The sequence below is a fragment of the Bidens hawaiensis genome, unplaced genomic scaffold (assembly GCF_021521415.1).
Source record: "Bidens hawaiensis isolate Kalapana, Puna unplaced genomic scaffold, B.hawaiensis_p1.1 tig00008086_1, whole genome shotgun sequence".
NCBI lineage: Eukaryota > Viridiplantae > Streptophyta > Magnoliopsida > Asterales > Asteraceae > Bidens > Bidens hawaiensis.
This window is the reverse complement of record NW_027491572.1, coordinates 370,958-391,874: the sequence shown is the minus strand read 5'-3', so window position 1 is coordinate 391,874 and position 20,917 is coordinate 370,958. Positions and strand designations below refer to the sequence as shown.

The 20,917-nt window shown below is 33.9% G+C and overlaps 2 protein-coding genes across 2 annotated transcripts; both read right to left on the bottom strand.

Annotated features, from left to right (window-relative positions):
• Window positions 1-1,309: 1,309 nt before the first annotated feature.
• On the bottom strand, window positions 1,310-3,304 carry LOC143636932 (serine/threonine/tyrosine-protein kinase HT1-like). Its single transcript, XM_077104409.1, has 3 exons — window positions 2,939-3,304; window positions 1,745-2,200; window positions 1,310-1,670 (listed from the first exon to the last, which is right to left on the bottom strand). Exons 1-3 carry the CDS (start codon window positions 3,302-3,304, stop codon window positions 1,428-1,430), a joined length of 1,065 nt encoding a protein of 354 aa, XP_076960524.1. The 3' UTR covers window positions 1,310-1,427.
• An 11,272-nt stretch (window positions 3,305-14,576) lies between these two features.
• On the bottom strand, window positions 14,577-17,117 carry LOC143636931 (E3 ubiquitin-protein ligase SIS3-like). The gene is made up of 10 exons (XM_077104408.1): window positions 17,072-17,117; window positions 16,959-16,997; window positions 16,809-16,875; window positions 16,147-16,220; window positions 15,885-16,023; window positions 15,695-15,787; window positions 15,534-15,599; window positions 15,333-15,455; window positions 15,137-15,250; window positions 14,577-15,068 (listed from the first exon to the last, which is right to left on the bottom strand). Exons 1-10 carry the CDS (start codon window positions 17,098-17,100, stop codon window positions 14,730-14,732), a joined length of 1,083 nt encoding a protein of 360 aa, XP_076960523.1. The 5' UTR covers window positions 17,101-17,117; the 3' UTR covers window positions 14,577-14,729.
• Between the last annotated feature and the right edge of the window lie 3,800 nt (window positions 17,118-20,917).

The following is a 20,917-nucleotide window of genomic DNA, read 5'->3' as shown; positions in this document are numbered from 1 at the left end:
AATCTGACAACTAGCATCAACTGCACCATGTCATCGTCACCCATCAACTGCTGTCGGGCGAGTATCATTGTCCAGCCACCACCACAATCAAATCTTCTAAACTACATTACAAAATTTAACACTTCTAACAGCATCGTGATACATTTAAACGAGTACAAACGTCATCGGCATCGTGGAGCCCGAATATGAACGCAACTATACTTGTCTACTACTCTCCAGTTTCCATCAAATAATGGTCCAAAATCAGTATCTTATCTTCATTCACTTACAATAACAAAAATAATAAATAATAAAATGGTGTAAAGACAGAAGCAATAACTTGTTTGTAATAACTAACAAGAAATACACACACATGGTACACAAGACAACTAACCCTGTACCAAACAACCACCACCACCCATCAATGATTGCCAAGTACTGTTGGCCACCACCACAATGAAATCTTCTAATATATCTAAAATACCTTTCAATTTAACAACCACAAAAAACCTAACAGTTTAAGTAGAAAACAACTAACGAGAATTGGTAACGGCAACAATACGAAAATGGTCCAAGATTCAGCTAAAACAAAGAAATATTGAAACTTTAGTAGATATCTAAAATTAGAATTGTTGTGATTTACAAAGTAAGAAAGACCCACATCCAGATAATATGATTTCAATGAAGGGTCCCCAATAAAAGCTGTAAGAGACACCTGAGTATGATAATGTAGAATGAATTATTGTCCCACAGTAATAAACTTACATAACTTAAAATGTACAATGCAATTTCATAAACTTTTCCCAATGTTTTTGTGATTTTTTTTCATATATATGTAATTGTGTTTATTAAACTCTTATAGTAAGATAATTACCTTAATCTTCATTAAACAGTAACAGTAACAATAATACTAGCATCAGGCCGTTGTGACTATTGATCCGGTCTTTCTGGTTCGCTCTGTCATCAAATCAGAATATTGTTGGAAACCACATGGGCATCGGTACGATTTTGAGTCTCGTATTTTGCCAATTTTATTATACAAATCAGCAAGATTGTGCCAACTTTGTACTTAGGTTTTTTAGTTGCATAAACAATAAATGTGTATGGTTAATTTTGAGTTGGTATTATCATTAGAAAAGCATCATTTTCATATGAATATTTCATTGTAAAACATATCATAAACTTCTTTGTATTTACTTACAAAAATATCATGACACCATGATCTTGTGTGAACTTGAAATAGATTAAGCGTGTGTGTGTGTTTTTGTTTTTTTTTTTTTGGGGGGGGGGGGGGGGGGGTAGGAGTAAAAGCAAACAATAATCGCAAGGTTAAAAGTAATGTTAATCAGAGTTACAATATTACAATTCATAATCATTCAATATAAATATTTCAATACCTATTATAATGAAAGTACATCAGGATCACACACTTTTGGCATAATCCATGATTAGTTCCCGTAAGCAGTTTTACAGGGACCGAAACATCCACGATCACAACCGAATAAACTACCATTATCGGGTTCATATGTAGTCAAGAAATCTGGATTTTCCTCCACACATGCTACATATCCCTCAAGTATCTTCACAATTTCATCAAATCCTGGTCGTTTCTCCGGTTTGCTTAACCAACATCGGTTGATGAGGTGGCGAAACGCCATTGGACATGAATCATCTAAGGGAGGTCTAGCATTCTGCATATATAAACAGAATTATACATATGTAAGTAAACATCATAACATAATATATATAAACCTTAAAATTTTACCTTCTGACAAACAGCAAATGCTGCTTGTTCCGGAGTCATGTTTTCAAAAGGTATCAAGGCAGTTAAAAGCTCCCAAAGAACAATTGCAAAACTGTAAACATCAACTTTTTTAGTGTGTTTTTTCTCTTTAATCATTTCGGGCGCCATCCAACGATAAGTACCAGTAAATCCTTTTGCACTACCACATTGAGACTCTAAACACGAGATACCAAAATCCGCTACTTTTACACACATATTTTCACCAAGTAGTAAATTTTCGGATTTTAGATCTCGGTGAAGTATGCCTTGAGAATGAAGATATTGCATTCCCCATGCAATGTCAAGAGCCAACTTTAAAACTAGATTGGGTGGCACTGAATATGGTTCCTGTTGATGAAGATATGCCCTGAGAGACCCACCCGCCAAATACTCGGTGATTATACAAAATACCGGAGGTTTTTTACAAGCCGCGACTAACTGTATGAAATCAAGAAACGATTTTTGTTATAAACAGAAAATCAAATGTAACCATACCTCTGAAAGCAAAAACAAGAGATGACAAGTAATGTATGATACCAAGCTAGATATAAAACAAATGTAATGTGGTCCATTTTTTCTTACAATATAAGGCCTGGATTGTCTGAAAAGTGAAAACTTATGTAGCATTTTATATTTTTATTGCAATTTCACATTAACATTGATTATGTACACATTATAAAAACCATAACATTTGAAGTACTCATAGCGGTGAAAACATTAGAAAAATTAATTAACCTATTATACTTCTTGATAAGCTACAAAAAAAGGTTGTAAAAACAGTCTATTCACTAAGGGGGGAGCAAATTCATGACTTTTCGTACAAAAAATTTAAGATTAAGTGACAAATGAATCCACCCGATTTGCTTGCATGTGAGCGAATTTAAAAGAAAAAAAAAATCATTTCAACATTGCGATTTTAAGTAACAATTTTGTTTTCTTTTGATTCGCTCTCATACAAGCGAATCTAATCATGGATTCACTTAAGGCCTAACGAACTTTGAGTTTTCGAAGCTTTTCTAAACTAACCTAAAAGTACAAGTACTATAATAATAATAATAATAATAATAATAATAACAACTGCTTGTAGTTATAGTACCCTCTAATATTCCCAATATTATCATCCATACACTCATAATAAACAACTATTGAACACAGAACATGTGAATGAATACTTACACTGATGATGTTGGGATGTTGAAGCCGAAAGAGCAAGACAACCTCGGAGGTAAACTGTCGTTCCAGCATTGCGGCCAGTTCTCGATCTTCCTCAGGCTGACTAACGATCTTAATAGCAACAACTTTCTCTTTGTAAACCCCTCTGTAAACCCTACTGTGTCTCCCACTAGCAAACTTATTACCAACGTATAACTGCGACATATCCGCACTCCATTCTTCCTCTTCTTCTCCGTTTGACTTTATCGCACCTCCTGACGACACCAAATACTTCGACCACGACACCGATCTCTTGTACTCCCCGAGTGACAACCTCCTCTCCATCCTCTCATTGTTTGAATTTGGCTTAGACCAGTTTAATTTCATCATCGTGAAATACCATACGAAATAGAACGCTTAGAAGGGATTTAAAGAAATTCTTTGATTGATTCTTCCCAAAGGAACAACCATCAATTTCTACAAAATCACGTAAACTTTGTATTCGGTGGTATAATGGGAGTTCAAATACTGCAGGAGACTTGTTAGATGGATTTAAAGTAGAATATTAGCTGTTAAAAAAAACATGAACTTTGAAAAAAGGTGAATGCACACACTCCGATGGGAAGCTAGACCGATATGTTTTCATATCTTAAAGATATCTTTAAGAGTAATATAGAGTGTGAGATGTGAATACTCTTAAAAAAATGTTATGAGACAACGGAGATGTTCGTCCGGTGGCGGTGGTGACATACGGTTGCGGTTGTTTCTCTCTCTAGGAGAAGCTGGAGGCTTTCACCCACACATACCACACGTATTGTCCTAGGACAACCGTAACGTGCGAAGAACCACTTAAAAGGAGACCAGAGGGGTATTGGAGGTGATAGTGACGCTGTCCCATTTTTGCATCCCTATTAGGGCCTGTTACATTATATCATGTTATAGTTATTACAATGTGTTATGTTAACAAGATAACTGGATTAATAAATGTCAACTCAAGCTGCCATTTAAACATTTTCTTGATATAACAAATTTTAGCTTTAAAGTGATCAAATAAATTATATGGTTATTGAATAGTTAATAGTATTTTGTTAAAGTTATTGGGTTTTATCTTTCATTTGAAAATATTTCATAATTTTCTAGTTTATTTCATAATTATAATGTTACATATACAGCCTAATATAGTATTCAGATGACAATATTTAAGAAAAAATTCCTAAAATAAGTATTTATGAATACAAATTTCAAGTTTTAGGTATATTTGCAAAAAAATTCAGAAATAGGTATTATAAACTAGTCATGGTGGTAGTTTGTAGAACCAATTAAAACTTGTTGCGTGTCCTTAAACTAACCGTAATGAGCATGTTCACTAATCATTTGCTCGTCACGACTAAATAAGTTTTATGCCTCGTAATCAACGCCCACGAGTAACTCGTAAGTCCTTTAGTCGCGACGACTAGTTTACCTGGTTTGCATTCTCTACACGAGTAGTTTATTAGTAGTTAACTCGTCGTGACTAGTTTAACCTTATAATCTACTCGTCGCGACTAAAGGACTTACTAGTTACTCGTGGGCGTTGATTACGAGGCATAAAACTTATTTAGTCGTGACGAGTAAATGATTAGTGAACATGCTCGTTACGGTTAGTTTAAAGACACGCAACAAGTTTTAATTGGTTTTACAAACTACTCGGCACGACTAGTTTGTAATACATATTTCTGAAATTGCTTACAAATGATACTTAAAACTTGAAATTTGTTTTTATAAATACTTATTTTAGGAATTTTCCTATTAATTATGCATGTAATATATTTGTTAATTATGTAGCATAAATTATCTACATGACAACATGTTCATTATCTAATATATTTGTTAGGAAACATATACATTATACTAAATAAAAATATCATATTTGTATCCCATAAATCTACTAACCTAAGTATATGACATTATTCATTATGCCATATACATTATACTAAATAGATAGAAATACAAATTTTGTCTTTTAAACATAATAAATTTATGAATTATGTCCTTTAAAATGTTTACTTTCAGACGGTATCATTTATATGATATAATTTATAACATTTTCGTCCTTTAGGTTAACTAACATCCATTTCTTTTGTTAAGTGGTAGCATGTGAGGGGCACATAAGTAATTTCTAACACCTTCAATATTAAAATACTAAAAAATGAAATTTAGCCACTGGAAGGTCATTTTGACCACCGTAAACAACCACGCCCACCCCGTTATTGCTCTTGAAAACGATACAGGCAGTCAAAAAACATCGCTGACCACCGCCTCTAGCCACCATACTTGCCAGATCTAACCGGAAAAGGGAATATGCAACCGTCGCCATCGCCGCTAGCCACCGCCAACATCTCAATTTACGCCACAATATCTCGACTCATGCCATCTGTGGTTTAGATCGACGAACGTTATAAACATGCCGGAATCATTAGTAATGGGATGTTCCTTGTTTTGTCGATGGTGTCGACCACCGAGCTTGGTGCCACACTGCCATGTTCTTGATGTTAATTTTACAAAACCCAGATGAATTCTGGTCGAAAATTGGGGTTATAAAGGTTGGTGAGTCATGATTGAAGGATTTGTGGTCAAAATTGATTCTTGAATTTTTTTATTTTTTATTTTATATTTGGGAGAGGAATTGAAGTTGAATATGAAGGTGAAGTGAAGGGTATTTTTGGGTGGCGTAGACGATGATGGTCTGGTGGTGAAGATGGAGGAGGGGTGGTGGGTCCTTTTTTATTTCATTTTTAATATATAAGAATTTTTGTTATTTTTTTAGTATTCAGGGTATTTTTGGTATTATAATAGCAAAGTGCATGAAAATTACTGTTTTGCTCTCAAATGCCTAGCACATGTATTAGGATTTAACTGAGTTTTTGGATGGAGTTAAGTTAAAGGACAAAAGATGATGCAACTTATCATATAAAAGACGCCGCCGGAAAGTAAACTTTTTAAAGGACCTAATCCGTAAATCAGCTATGTTTAAAGGACAAAATTTGTAATTCTGTCTACTAAATAAAAGGGAAAATGACTAAAATGACCCATTTAACTATACAAATTCCTTAACTAACCCCCCAAAATAAATAATACCTAAAATGGACCTTTGTATAAATGGAAGGATCCACCATAATAGAACTGACATCTGACATATCTATCTGGCACTCTTCCGTTTTTGACCCAACCAAATCTTGGCACGTATACACTTAAACGGTCGAGCTCGACCTTTTTTCAAAAAACCGACTGTTTAGTTTTTGTGCCGATCATTTAGTTTTGGCGCCGACCGTTTAAAAAACTGACCGCTTAGTTTTGGCCCCGACGGAATAGATGTGAAGGCTGGCAGAATAGATATGTTGGTCGACGGAGTAGATACGAAAGCCGCCAGAATAGATCTGTTGGTCGACAGAGTAGATATGAATATCTGACATAATATGTATAAGGGCCTAAAGAAATAGATAAGAAGGCCTAACGGAATAGATCCGCTGGGTGACCGTTTATTAAACCATCAGACCGACTGTTTAATAAACGGTCGGAGCCAAAATTAAACGGTCGGTTTTTTTAAAAACGGTCGGGCCCGACCGTTTAAGTGTATACATGTCAAGATGTGGTTGGTTCAAAATCGGAAGGGTGTCAAATAGATCTGTCGGGTGTCAGTTCTAATTATGGTTGATCTTTCCATTTAGAAAATGACCTTTCTAAGTATTATTTAGTTTGAAGGGTTAGTCAAAGAATTTGTGTGATCATACGGGTCATTTTTGTGATCATTTTCCCTATAAAGTTGTCATATTTGTATACCATAAATATACTAAAACCTAAGTATAAGAAGCTTGAACTCGATCAGGCTAGCTAGTTTATTACATGAGTTTCAATTTAGACTCAACTCGTTTTAAGTTTGATTCGATTCAAGCTTTTAACGATCTAGATTTTATATAAATGATATAAATATTTTATTCGGCTGTAAACGTAAATTTATAATTCTCAATTGTATGTTTCGATTAGGAGCATACCTAACAATTGCAGGTCTGTTCCTGCTCAAAATTAAGTCTTGGCCCTCACAAAAGAAATGCAACATCTATTTCCATGTCACTAGGTTCCAAAATAATGTTACTGAAGCATGCATTAATTGTTTGTTATAGCTTTAGTTATCATTATTATTATATAATACCTGTGACATTCATTTAAGTTTACCACGTACACTAAATTTAGAGATCTGCTTTAACTTCTTTTACATATCTAAAAAATCTGTACTCTTGGCATATGATGTCATGCACGTTTGCTATAAACAAAGTTTAATTAACGTATATTTAAGTGACATATAAAGTACTTTTATTGTAACTACTTCAAACTGTGAGCTGTTGACACGTAGCGATATAGCCATTGACATTAATCTTTGTGTTTTCTAGTAACAGTATGTATCAGAGAACAAAAAACCGATATTGAGTTGAAATCGACCTATATGTCTTCTCGTAATTGATAATTATAATGTTGATATATATTGACATATATTTCTTGTAATTATATGTGGAGTTGTACGTAACCCCTAAATATTATTGTTAGCACATTATCTAAATAAGCATATGATCCAAAAAAAAGCTCCAAGTTGCATGTTTTCTGAAATTAAGCGAAAATTTAAAGTATGAGTGCATGAAACTGAAAAAACTGACTCAATACCGAAAGAACCAAACCGAAACAGAAACACATTGTTTGGTCATGCATTTAATAAAACTAAAAAAGCCAAACCAAACCAAATTTACATACTTTTATTTTTTGTATTGAGTAGTTTTTATGAATTTAATAAACACATAACTCAAATATGTTTGCCCAAATATATGATAATCAGTTAGTTATTAATTAGCAAATGATTTAGACATAAAGTCATTGTTTTGGGCTAAAATTTTCTTATCGGAACACAATTTTCAAGCTCATACATCAAAATCAAAAAATCGAAAAAACAAAACTGAACGGTTTAAAAAAAATCATAAACCAAAATTTTGGTTTTTAGTTTGGTTTTAGCCCAAAGTCAAACCGTACACACCACTACACCCCTATTTTAAAGTATAAAACTAGGACCCTAGATATGATAATCGATAGGGTAATCAATGTTGACTAGACAACAAAGAAATTAAAATGAAATAAAAGACAGAAACATTCGGACCCGCATTGTGTCCTGTAGTCGTGGGTGTGTCGGACACCTTCCGTATACGGTCTATGACTCGATCTCTCTTCTCTATTTGTGAGTTGTCAAGTAGCAAGGACCATTAGAAATAAGTTTTCAACCGATTCAACATATTTACTGCATTTTTTAAAACCGTCACGTCTATTATTTCTTCATTTTATTTCTTTCAATAGTGCATACGAATGCCGTTTAAGGATTTAACTTAATTATTTATAAAGATCAGAGATTTTAGAAAAAAAAACTAATATAGGCGTGACAGTGGTTGTGGTAGACTGGTAGTAATGGTGGAAGTCGTAGTGGTAGTGGTAAGACTATGCACTATGGACGCGGAAGGGAGAGGGAGAGGGGCGCGGTGGGCTCCAAACACCGCCGAGGGGCGCTGATGGGTGGGGCGCGGAGGAGGGAACGGTGGAGGGGATGATGGGCGCGGAAGGGAGAAGGGTGGGCCCTCTCTTTCTTCATTTCTCACATACACACATACATATATATGCATATATATATATTGGGGGCGCCCAAGGGGCATTAACCATAATGGGGCGGGTTTCGATGCCCCATTTTTTACGAGGCGATGACATGGCGTTGACGTAGCACGGTGGAGCGGCTTCGATGCCCTCCCACCATAGCATACAACCTAATGGTGGTAGTGATGGCAGTTGTAGTAGGTAACTCGCAAATATAATTTTTGGTTCTTTCTACTCGTTTCGAATCATTTTCAAACTGCAATGGAACATGAAGAACATATATATTAGTATTTTATTTCACATCGAAATAGACGGCAAACGGGCAGCAAGCTATGCAACTAGCCCCTTTTGGATGCATGTGAGGCTCGCCTAAGTAGTTCTAAAATCTTAGGCCCAATGTAGGTCCCGAAAATGGATCCGACAACGAACGGCTTTGTTCTTGATAAACTCTCGAGATGGGTGCGGTAAATCAAACGACCGAACATAATATAAAGATAATATAAAGTATAGGAACGATCTCGTTATCGATTTGAAAGATTTAATATATTAAACACGAACCGACCCACCCAAGGTGAGCTCCCCTTGGGTGGATGACTTACACCATAGAAAACACACACAAATAAAATACAACATATGTCCCTATTTATAGCTAAACAAAAAAACATAATCTAGAAGCTTTCCTGTTAAACTTAAACGCGTGTCGAAGTTCTCGTCTCGTGTCCGGATTTGCTCACCGACATTAAAATATTATCTTGACCATAAATATATAACGGGTTTTGTCATTTGATATCGCAAGTCACTTAAGTTGGCCTTACACCCGACGAAAACAAAAGTATTAAATGCAAATGGTATGAACATGTGTTGGTTATCAAAGCGCGTTTTCTCATGTTTAGACAATTTGCAGTAAGCAACTTTTAAAATTGCCAGAACCCTCGTGAAAGCACTACTCATGATGCCCATAAGACGGAAAACCCTTTAGATTCACACACGTTTGTTTGCCTCCTATACATGCAAAAAACTAAATGTCAACTGATCTGAGCGTTAAATCCTTATGCCAACGGATATGGGTCAAGATCTGAGCGTTAAATCCTTATGCCAACGGATATGGGTCAAGAAATTCATAGATACTTCCTTTTTTTTTTAAGCATTAAGAATATCATTCACACAATCTGAGATTACATTCTATGTTGTAAATTGATAAACAGATGGTAGAAAATAATAAGGTATATGTAATAGTTCCCATATATACATAAAATAAGATATATTTCATAAAGTTGTATAAAATTAAAGTTATAATCTTTGGTTCGTTAAAACATACTCAAATTATGTATTTGAATGAAAAAGTTTGTACAATATACACAATAAATTAAGAAGCATGTGATTAAATAACAATATAAAAAGTGAATGGTGATCGGTAAAATCTTTCATGAGTCATGTAAAAGGAAAATTTGCATATCTGGAGAGAATAGACGGTTTTTAACCTATTAGACATTAGCTATAGCCATTATGCGATAGCGAGAGAGAAGGGCCCGGGGATGGGATCGTAGGAGTAACTGTCAAAACCATAACTGAAATCACATGCAACTACGTGATGTACGATACGGTACAATAATAAGACTATGGTATAGATACCGCGTTGTCGCTGAGGTGACAACGACATAATCGGCAAACACCGCCCCATGTTAACCTTGTCGTGTCATCAAATTGTTACTGCTCGTAATTTATAGAAAATTGTTTCTTTTTTGCTAAATACTGAAACCAGCAGTTATATACTTATATCATTGCTTGACATAAATAATTAATTTTAAATTTTTTATAAGTATACACTTGTATAACATTTTTTTCACTTTAAAAAATCACACACATCAACTTCATAAAAAACAAACTATTTTCACTAGATCATGTATTTTTCATATATATCCGACGACTCGACAATCTTTTTATCGCATACCAAAGTTGTGTCATTGGACCGTTAAATACTCCTGGATTTTTTCTGCCCGGTCAAATTTTGTGTCAAAAAACATACAAAATCAAAAATTGTATCAGTTGCATAGACTCGAACCCAGGTCTTGAAATTTGAAACATTAGGTTACATTAACATAGAAGAGGCCTGGTGCCCCCATTTACAAGTGTTGCGGAAATATTTTTATTATTATAGATAATATATTTTACCTATAGTTTATGAGTTATCCAAACAAACGATATTTGTTTATTGTCTATGGATACCTACTTTCAACTCTTTAACATTACCATGAGTAAGGGGGTGTTCGGTTCACGGAATAAACAAACAACCATGAACTCTAGGTAGTGCTAAAACAATAACAGAAAGGCGATTAACTCTTTTAACTCTTGACAAATGCTACTAAATATACAAATAATGCAAACATAAAAGACCATTTTTGTTTCCACAATTCCACAACATTAAAAAAACATGCCAACAGTAACAGATATATATCATATCTGTATTGTATAATTGTAAAAGAACTGCATTAATTACAAAAATGAAAACGCATTGAAGGCCAAACAATGCACTACCAAGCACATGTAGTTGACCACCCTATGTTGGATGAACTATTGGATTTAATTTGTGCAGGATCATATTATGATGATCCACATTTTTTATGTTACAAAATATTAAACGACCATCAGCAAGTTAACCAATTTATCACGTGATGATAAATTTTAATGCTTTATTATTAAATAAATCACGATTAAGATTTTTTCTTATATGTAAAATGTATATGTACATGCATTGTCATTTATCTTCTATAGAACTTGAAAGAACCATCGGCTCAGATGAACCTATACCAAATTAATCACCCTCTCCTTAAACGTAACTTGTTTTCGTAACCTGTTAGCCAGATGATCATAGCGTTGACTTGCTTCTTTTATTCGTTACGGGTACCTAGTTATTTGTGACTTCAAAGAAGTCCTTCCCGTAATTTTAACTTCTACTATATTTTATTATTTGCATAGCGAGCATTTAACTTATGAGTACCATTAATGATATATATTTTTATCACCACTCTTTTTAGATTAATTTTAACTTCTACTATATGTTATTATCTTTAATAAACTATTGTTTATCACCATTCTTATTATCTTTATCAAAATAAAATAAAATAATATATGAACTACAAATTAGGAGTGAAAACTGAAAAAAAACATCACATCCTTGGCTTTCTTTGCATAAATGTTTTCGAAAGAAGACTACACAAAGGACCCACACGAATACAACCAATCGCTTTAATAGTTTTGGATGCATTTAGAATCAACACTACCCCTTATTAAATAATACATTAAATAAAACCCACGGTTCTGTAAATTACCTATAAGAAAACCTATTTAGTATTGGCCACTACAATATTTTATTTTTAAAATATAAATAACTAGTGTTTATTTGGGACAGCTGGTAAAACCTTAGCGTTGAAACCTGGGTGTTGTAATACCCCTAGTGTTATGATGGTAAGTCGACGTGAATTCATATATTATCGGTTATGCTCGTTAAGGTATAGACAATGTTGATAAAACCTAAGCGTTAACCCCAAAAAATAATTTTGTCAAATTAGCCTATAAAAAAAAATATATTCGATATTTATTTGGTTGGTAAACCCGGGCAAGGGTAAAACCCAACATTGTCGGTTCAGGGTCTTGAGGCGGTAACTTGACATGAATTCGGTCGGTTTGGGTTACTTTCGTTACGGTACCGAAGCTAAAAACGGCAAAAATATAAAAATTGAGGTGGAGCAATGGGTGGTCAGTCGGTAAACTTGGACGCCGGTAAAACCCGAACGTTGTCGATCACGGTCGTTAAAGTTGTGAGTCTACACGAATTCGGTCTGTTATGTTCGTTACAGTGCCGAAACTAAATGAACAAAATGATAATAACCAATATGGTGCTGTCAAGTGACCCAATCGGCACTTAGCGACACCAAACTTCATATTTATTATATATAATAATAAGGGAAATACGAAATACTATGAAATCTGTTTAATTATATGTAAAATTTAGAAATTAAAAAAAATGTTAAAACGCTTAAGCAATGCTATATGTTTTAGGCCCGGTATCTTTGCCAAATGAATGATGGGATGTGGCCCAAAATATGTATCAAAGACGTATCTTGCCAAAGAAGCATAGGAAACAATGAGAGACTGACCGTGTACATGGATGAATTTAACGGCCAGGGTATACTTGCATTCATTTACTTACAAAGGTTTTATTGCTCGCATAGCATCACCACGTACAACAGTCAACAGTGCACCTTGTTATTGTGCAACTAAAATATATTTTAGACCTGGACACACATATGCACCGTATAAATTTGTTACAATATATCACATCGTGTAAAATGATATAATTACATTTTGTAAATGGTTTAACGGCAAAGTTATATCGTACAATGCAATACACATATCAAAAATATAATTTTTTTAAATAACTATAACATATTCATATTAAAGAGAAGTCTATTTCGTTACTAACTTCCAACTGATTACGAATTTGTCACCTTATTAATGTTAACCATTAAATTAGTTTGATAAATATTCAGTTAAAAAAATAATAATTAAAATTTAAAAAAAAACGATGAATATTTGTTCCAAGTATGGCCAAGTGATGCTCATTGCAAAAACATGAGTGATGAGATGGGGTCGCCATGCATCGTTGGTTTTCCTCTTTTAATACTGAAAAAGTTTTGTATAACATGATTGGCATTCTTTTATCAACCATTGCAAGAATCATTGTAAATATATCTCATTGCTTCAAATAGTGCCAAGTCACTTTAAAGTAAATGTGACGATATGAATGTTTTAAGACATTTGACAACAATTACACCACGTGGCTTTATCATAAAACAAGTGAAGCAAAGACTGGAGGCTCGTAAAATAAATGACCCCGAATTCCTAGAATCTAAAGATTGCTAGTTCTGTCAAAATCAGGTTAAGGGCGAAAAGAAATTTAGTAAAGATGACGATTCAGTTTGATTAGACTTCACAAACATTAGCTTTGTACCTTCGCATTTTCTACTTTTTTACGTGTTATGATTGTTTTGTTTAGGATTATGATGATTTAAATCATATTCTTAAGTTGACTTAGAGACACTTGATACAATGGTTAATCCTTAAGGTATGTTTGTTTGACGACGAACATATGTTCAATGCAAGGCCAACTTGGATAGGAGGGGTAGGGTGGTCCATGACCCTCGACCTGATCACCCCGCTAGGCCCAAATATTTTATATATATGTATATAGGCAAAGTATAGAATGAAAACCCACTTGAATTGTGAAAACCCTATGTAACATCGTTTTTTTTTTTTTTGTAACATGTAATATATGTTGTTACATTTAATACAAAATATCAAAAACATAAAAAAAATGTTTTACTATTTTTTTACATTTTTTACTAATTTTTATATATGTTTTTAAAAGAGAGAAAGTGTTTACATTTTTTTATTAACTTTAATTGTGGACCACAAGATTTAATCTTTAATTAAAAACATGTTGTTGAAAATGGATTTCTAGAGTTTTCACAAGTCAAGTGGGTTTTTATTCTAACCTAACCCTATATATATATATATATATATATATATAGGATTAGTATATATGTATGAGTTCTCAAAAAAAAAATATGTATGTTTAAATCTAATTACTCAGCTTATTTAAGACTATTATTATAAACAAAGTTTTTTTACACAATCCAAATCATAACCAAGTAAGCCAATTTAAAATTTTAATTATTTAAAATCTAACAAAAAAAAAAACCTTTTACTTGCCCAAAAAAATTTTCGCCTTCAGCCCAAAAATTTTTAACAATTCTCGGAGACGTCCATGGTTCAATGTTTGAGGTAATGCTTGAATGAAAAAACAATCGATATATTGATCATGTGACTTGTTTGTTATCATGTGACTTGTTTGTTGTCAACCGTATACATCTTGAAAGGTTGCTCTAGTAATGTAGCCATGTAGGTTTGACTTATAAGCAAATGCATACATATAAAGCATACAGGATGTTACTCTTTACATGCAATCTTGATTTCTTGCTATGTGTATCGAGGATTAAAGTATAATAAAGATTATCAAGTTCTAATATCGCACCGTGGGTTAAAAGTAGTGCTTTATGCAAGAACTAGTGACTCACATTTCAAGACTTAATGTTCAATGTTCAGGCTCTGCAGTCGTGTGCCTATTTTGACTTTCAGACGGTTGACCTCCGTTTTCTGCAGTTTCTAAACTGTTGTCAGACCCCGAACCAGTCTGAACAGGACGGAGAAAACCCTGCATCCGCATCAGATAACTTTGACTAGACGGTTGACTTCTCACGTAACGAGTCGTTGCAAGAGTTGACTGGTTAATAACAGCAGGAATAGTTGAAAGTGCACTAAGGTCGAGATCTGGAAACACAGACGACCTGCATCTAGGGCATTTCACATTCAACTTAAGCCATTCATCGATGCATCCCACGTGGAAATTATGAGCACACGGAAGCCCACGCACCTGGTATATCACTTCAATTAACCAACAAACGATCATTAACTAATTATATTAAAATAAGAACACAATACCTCAGTTCCAACATTGAATTCTTCCAAACAAATTGGACACTCGCTACAATCAGTAGGAACCGCAATCAACATGAACTTTGGAAGCTCTTGGATCAACGCCTCCACTGCTTCTCTCTATTGTCACAAATTAGAACCTTTAACAACCATATTTAAATAAAACAATAGAGAACAATAGTAACCTAAGCTATGTAATTACCTCAGCTTCAGTCAAATAAAGGCCCGGATGATACGAATGAGCGTCTTGGCCCATGCCTCTCATCTCTTGACCAGCAGCATTTTCAAATGCCCAATCTGGTACACGGATCATGTCAACCAAGACCTGAAAACATAAACCAGTTTTCAACTTTATATGGTTGATTCGTATATGCAAATGAAATTGAAATATTTACAAAAGTACCCCGTATTCTGAAATAGGAATCCCTTGTTGAGCGCGTAGTAAATGAGCTTGTCGTCTTCTTAACCACTGCAAAAGATAGGTCAAAACACGATGTTAATAACTTAATATTATCCCTAACAATTACGTAAGTAAAAAGCTTTGAGGTACTATATATATCATACTGTTTTAACAGACCATCCAGCAAGGCAAAAGAGTCCGCAGTAGCTGAAAAGCAACCATATAAGGAATCCCCATTTTTGACCTTGTTCAGGTAACTGCAACGGTTTAAGTTTTTAATATCTTGATCATAAAATTATGTACAATCAAATTGTAAATACACCAATAAATGAAGAACACAAGAGTGGCACGAACACAGTCTCTTGAGTTAATAAACCATAATGAGCCAATAACAGTCCATGCCCATAGAAAAGGATAGAGAAACACACAAAGGATTGTTAAAACCGCCAATCTTCCACAAAAACGAGCATGCCTCTGCTGCGGGCCAAAATCCCTATGTCAATTAGGAAACTTCATAAATAAGACTTTGAGAACTACAAATACCTTTATTAACAAATAAAAGAACAACACTAAGTTGTTGCAATCAACTACTAATATAAATGAATGGAGGACTTACAATCCCATTCCTGCAGCAAGTCCATTGTCCAAAAACATCAAGAGTCTGAACACGAAAACCGTCGCGTAGTCAACCTATTTATTCAAGAACAACGAGAATTATGTGGAGTATTTAGAACACAAGGAATTAGACCCGTAAACGAACCAAACGAACACGAGTGGAGGCATGCTTGTGTACGTTCATTCAGCTTTAACTGAACATATAATCGAACAAATATTTGTGCTCATGTTCGTTCATTAAGAAAACGAGCATGTTCGTTTTTGTTCGTTTAAAACCTAAACAAACAGTTCACGAACAGAAACAAACAAACTTAAATGAACATAATGGAACAAACATAAACGAACGCAAATTAACATAATTGACCAAACATAACCAAGTATGTACAAACACACACACATGTATACATATAATTTAAACGAGCCCCTTTTTTATGTTTATATTCATATAAATATAACTACTTACATATTAATTAGAATTTAACCGACAAAAAACCAACAAAAAAACATTGTTCATGTCCGTTTGTTTATTAAAAAAAACGAACTTCCCGCCAAACAGTTCACGAAAATTCAGTTTAATAACATTTAAAAAGCCCAACATTTCATCGAACACTTGGTGTGCAACATCTCAGAGCCTAAAATTCAAAACTTAATCACTCGACTCACCACGATCCATATATGCAACGGGTGCTCACAGAGACGGTAATGCTTCCAGTTAATCCCGATAATTATTCTATTAAAAACCCTCGTCAAGAATCAACAAATTCAAAAGATTATTATTCAAATTAAGAAATAATATTACAAAGCTAAGGATACATGCTAGTGGCAAGCATCGAGAGGAAAAACCCATCGTACCTGCAAAACTGTGGGTTAGAATCCATAATAATAATAATAATTGGGAATTGAATAAAGAGTGATGAACTGCAGACCATTTAAAATCTAGGCCTTTGATCGGCATGAATTAAGCAAGAAAACCCTAGCTTGCTTTCACTCCAGTACTGATTGAGTAATGATTAAGGTTAAATTTTGAGGAATTGAGTGAAGCAAAGTGAGGAGTAATGGGGAGTCATTGCGTAGTTTATGTGTTTGATAAAATGTTGTGGATTCCATTTTAGATGGTAAAGTTTAGTTTAGTGTTGCATGGATCGGTTTGGTTTGGTTTGGTTTGGTTTGGTTTGGAGGTTTGAGCGAAATTGAAACTTTTGGTTGAAGGGTTTTGAAAACCGATTAGTTTTGGTTAATTGGTTATATTCGGTTTGGTTACTTTTAGTTGATTGACTTAGTGTTTTGATGTTGGTTGACCGTTTAGATGTTTGTAGTTAATTACTCGAGTTCAAAGATATGTTATGATGTATTTTTTTTAAAGGCTAACAAATCGAGAATTGTCTATGTATTTTGTATGAGGTGACCCAATGACAAAAGGTCACTACCAGCAGGCACAACTTAGTCATACGGTGGGAACCACCCGTCCGAATGGCCACTGGTGGTAATCCAGACGTCCCAGGATCGAATGGACATCACAAAAATCCCGGTCTTCCTTCATTGACCCCCCCCCCCCCCCACACACACACACACACAAAACAACAACAACAAAAGATGTATATTTATCTTATTTATCTTTGATTATGATTTCTTATTGATTTTCTATAAGGTTTTTTTTTTCAGATAAATTTAACATAGTTAATCTATTAAGATCACGATCGTATAGAATGATTAAGATCTTATTATTCTCTTATGTGTATGTTGTTCCCTTGAAGGGGGCGTGCACATCTTTCTCTTTCGACTCGATTTAAGCATTGTTTACGAACACGACCAAACGAGACTCCTAAAAGTTTGGTCTCCTAAATGATATCTTAGTAACAATTTAAATAAGAAAAAATCCATCATTTGAAGTTCCACAAATACCAAGACCATTGTCATCATGATTTTACACGCCTACGTCATCTCTCCTCCATCCAAACGACGCACTTGATTCATAAAAAAACTTGTGTTTATATTGGTTTTTAAAGACAAGAAACGTAAAGTCATAAGGTTGCTTTTAAAAGGTAACGTGTTTGCAAGCTACAAATGCGACCTAAACAACAAGAATACTCAAATTTAAATACTTTCTTTATAGTCAAACCAAGTATTATAGTTAGGAAATTCGAACTTATTTGGATCCGAATTCTAGTTAAAAAAATTTCCAACTCAAATAACCCAAAAAGAGATTCGATGAACACTCCTAAGTTGTTATCCCGTTCTACCACGTTGATATAGAATGAGGTCTATAGTAAAGTCTTTGTTATTTACGATCTAAAAGTGACTTGTTTATCAAGTATCATGCGATTTTGATATAATAACATGTTTATATGATATGAATTTGGTTCGAATACTGGTCGCCGAAGCTTGTTTGGTTTGGAGTTCGCATGATTCAAGCTAGCAACAGGTGACACTCATTGACTCGTAGACTTCATTAGTCGATTTTCCAAGACATAGGATCGATAAATACTTTATTATTGCAAGAAAAAACATACTCAAAACTCGTTACAATAATTCTCTATATATCACTCATCTAAAGCCACTATTCAAGCCTTATATTTATAGATCTAACCCTAACTTAGTAATCAAGACATCTACCTATATTATTAAAGCAACACAATCCTTCCACATGTCATTCAACTAGACCATCTACATAGACTGCCAAGTGTACAAGTTTTCATTTTTACAATTTCCACTTTATGATAAAATGAAAAATATGTTGTTGGTGGGAATTGAACTTATTACCTTGCTTTTTAAAATGTTTGTGCCTTACCAACTCAACTAAAATGAATTGATGGTAACCTTCTCTTTTTCTTAATTGGTAAAGATTCACAACCTTTTATTTTTATTTTCTAATATAAATACAAATTATTCTTACTAATCTATGTATTTTAGAAAATTATTTATATCTTATGAATTCATAATATATGTTATTATACATATTATTCAGTTTAACATTTTTGTTGTATTTTTTTAACTACTCATATATCACACGGGCTATATCCTAGTTACCATAATAATCCTATAAAATTATGAAACTAAACCAACTTAATTAACTTGTCAACTTAGGTCATCTCATATTCACCGACTTGTGAATATGGTCCAGAATCACCAACAATTTCACCACCATCATCATCACCAGGAACTATTCTTGATATAGTCAAGATGTCACACCCCGACTTAGGGCCTGGGTGCGACGCCCGTTAGTTGGTATCTGTTTTGAAAATATATCAGAGTTGCGGGTTATTAGCGGAAGTCTTTTAAAATATATTATTCATTTATAAAATGTCGGGTTAGAATACCCGTTTGGATATTGTAAAATATCATATCAGCGGAAGTCTTTTCAGGAAAAACATTATTATATTGAAATTTTGGGAGTTTAACACTCGTTTGATAATTTAAATACATATCTTTTGAAAATATTATTCTTTATAATATTCTGAATAAAATATCTGAGCCATCAGATCACCTCTAATGACTTTGTCTCCAATCTTCTATCAGTCTTGCCTGTCAGTTCTATTCTTTACAGTTTTTCCTGAAATATGGGGGAAAAATACGTCAGCACACAACCGGTGAATGATGCTGACTCAATAATACCAGTGTGTAAACAATAATAATACCTTTGTGACAATATTCATTAGGCACCCAACTCAATTGGGTTATAATTACCCTGAGTACATGTACAATTAATCATATACACAATATCATTTCTCTGATCAGTCCTGTAGACTACCAGAGGCATGTTTGATGATATGCATGGCCTCGGGGAACTCCGAGTCACCATGTATGTATGGATCCAGACACATGTATACTCTTAATTTGAGTATGCCCGTTTCTCATTATTGCAACACAAAGTTTTAAGGATTCGTAAATCCTATGTAAACAGTTCAGAATCTAAAAGAGTTGTAAAAGTTTAAGGTGTATTCACCTTATATGATTGTAATCAGTTTCTGACACTGATTCATGTATATTGATCAGTTTCTGTACTGACCCCTGTATGTAAATCAGTTTCTGTTACTGATTCCTGTTTCTGTTTTCGGCTTTCAGATTGATTGATTGGCTGTTATCTCGGACCTATAGTACGAGTGTAACATTTGTATAAATATCTAGATCTATGATCTAGCTTCAGACCTCGTAGTCTGTTTTGTATAGCTGTAACCTTGATAAATTATCTGTTTGTATAAAACATGTGAACCTTTAGTTCCTTTGTTTATTTATTAATTATGTATCAGGTTTTTTCTTTAGGAAGAAACATTTATACCAGGTTTCTTCTTCAAGAAGAAACATTACTTTGTCTATAACCCGTGTATGAATAGTATATTTCTTAATCAGTAAGAAATACTATTTAACTATAACCTTTGCATGTAAATGATTACGTTTCTTAATCGTGAAGAAACAATAATTTAACTATAACCCTTGCTTATGAAATGTTATATTATGCTTATCAGTAATCAAGGTTCGGGCTATACCCCCGACTATGGTCTAAGCTATATAATAATAATAATAATAATAATATAATAATATTTAAACAGAACCCCTACCTCACACGGTTATTTGGAGCTAAATGCTTATGATTGATCGAGCGGCACTTCTACTCTATATTGCGTAACAGAGCTTATACCGTCATAGCTTCGGAGCTTGGCACGCTACACGAGGTCGGCACGCAAAACGATGCAAAACGTGTGAAAAGTGAAGTGGTTGGTGTGTGATGGAATGTGCCGAACACCCCTCTATTTATAGTTGAAATCGTGCATCTT

Excerpts from the sequence above, each read along its gene's own strand:
- LOC143636931 (XM_077104408.1), bottom strand. The coding sequence starts at position 17,100 with ATGCCGATCAAAGGCCTAGATTTTAAATG. Across the intron at positions 16,998-17,071 it reads AAAGGCCTAGATTTTAAATG|GTACGATGGGTTTTTCCTCT; the intron begins GTCTGCAGTTCA and ends ACAGTTTTGCAG. Across the intron at positions 16,024-16,146 it reads CTTGCTGCAGGAATGGGATT|GGATTTTGGCCCGCAGCAGA; the intron begins GTAAGTCCTCCA and ends TAATTGACATAG.
- LOC143636932 (XM_077104409.1), bottom strand. The coding sequence starts at position 3,304 with ATGATGAAATTAAACTGGTCTAAGCCAAATTCAAACAATGAGAGGATG. Across the intron at positions 2,201-2,938 it reads AACATCCCAACATCATCAGT|TTAGTCGCGGCTTGTAAAAA; the intron begins GTAAGTATTCAT and ends GATTTCATACAG. Across the intron at positions 1,671-1,744 it reads CATTTGCTGTTTGTCAGAAG|AATGCTAGACCTCCCTTAGA; the intron begins GTAAAATTTTAA and ends TTATATATGCAG.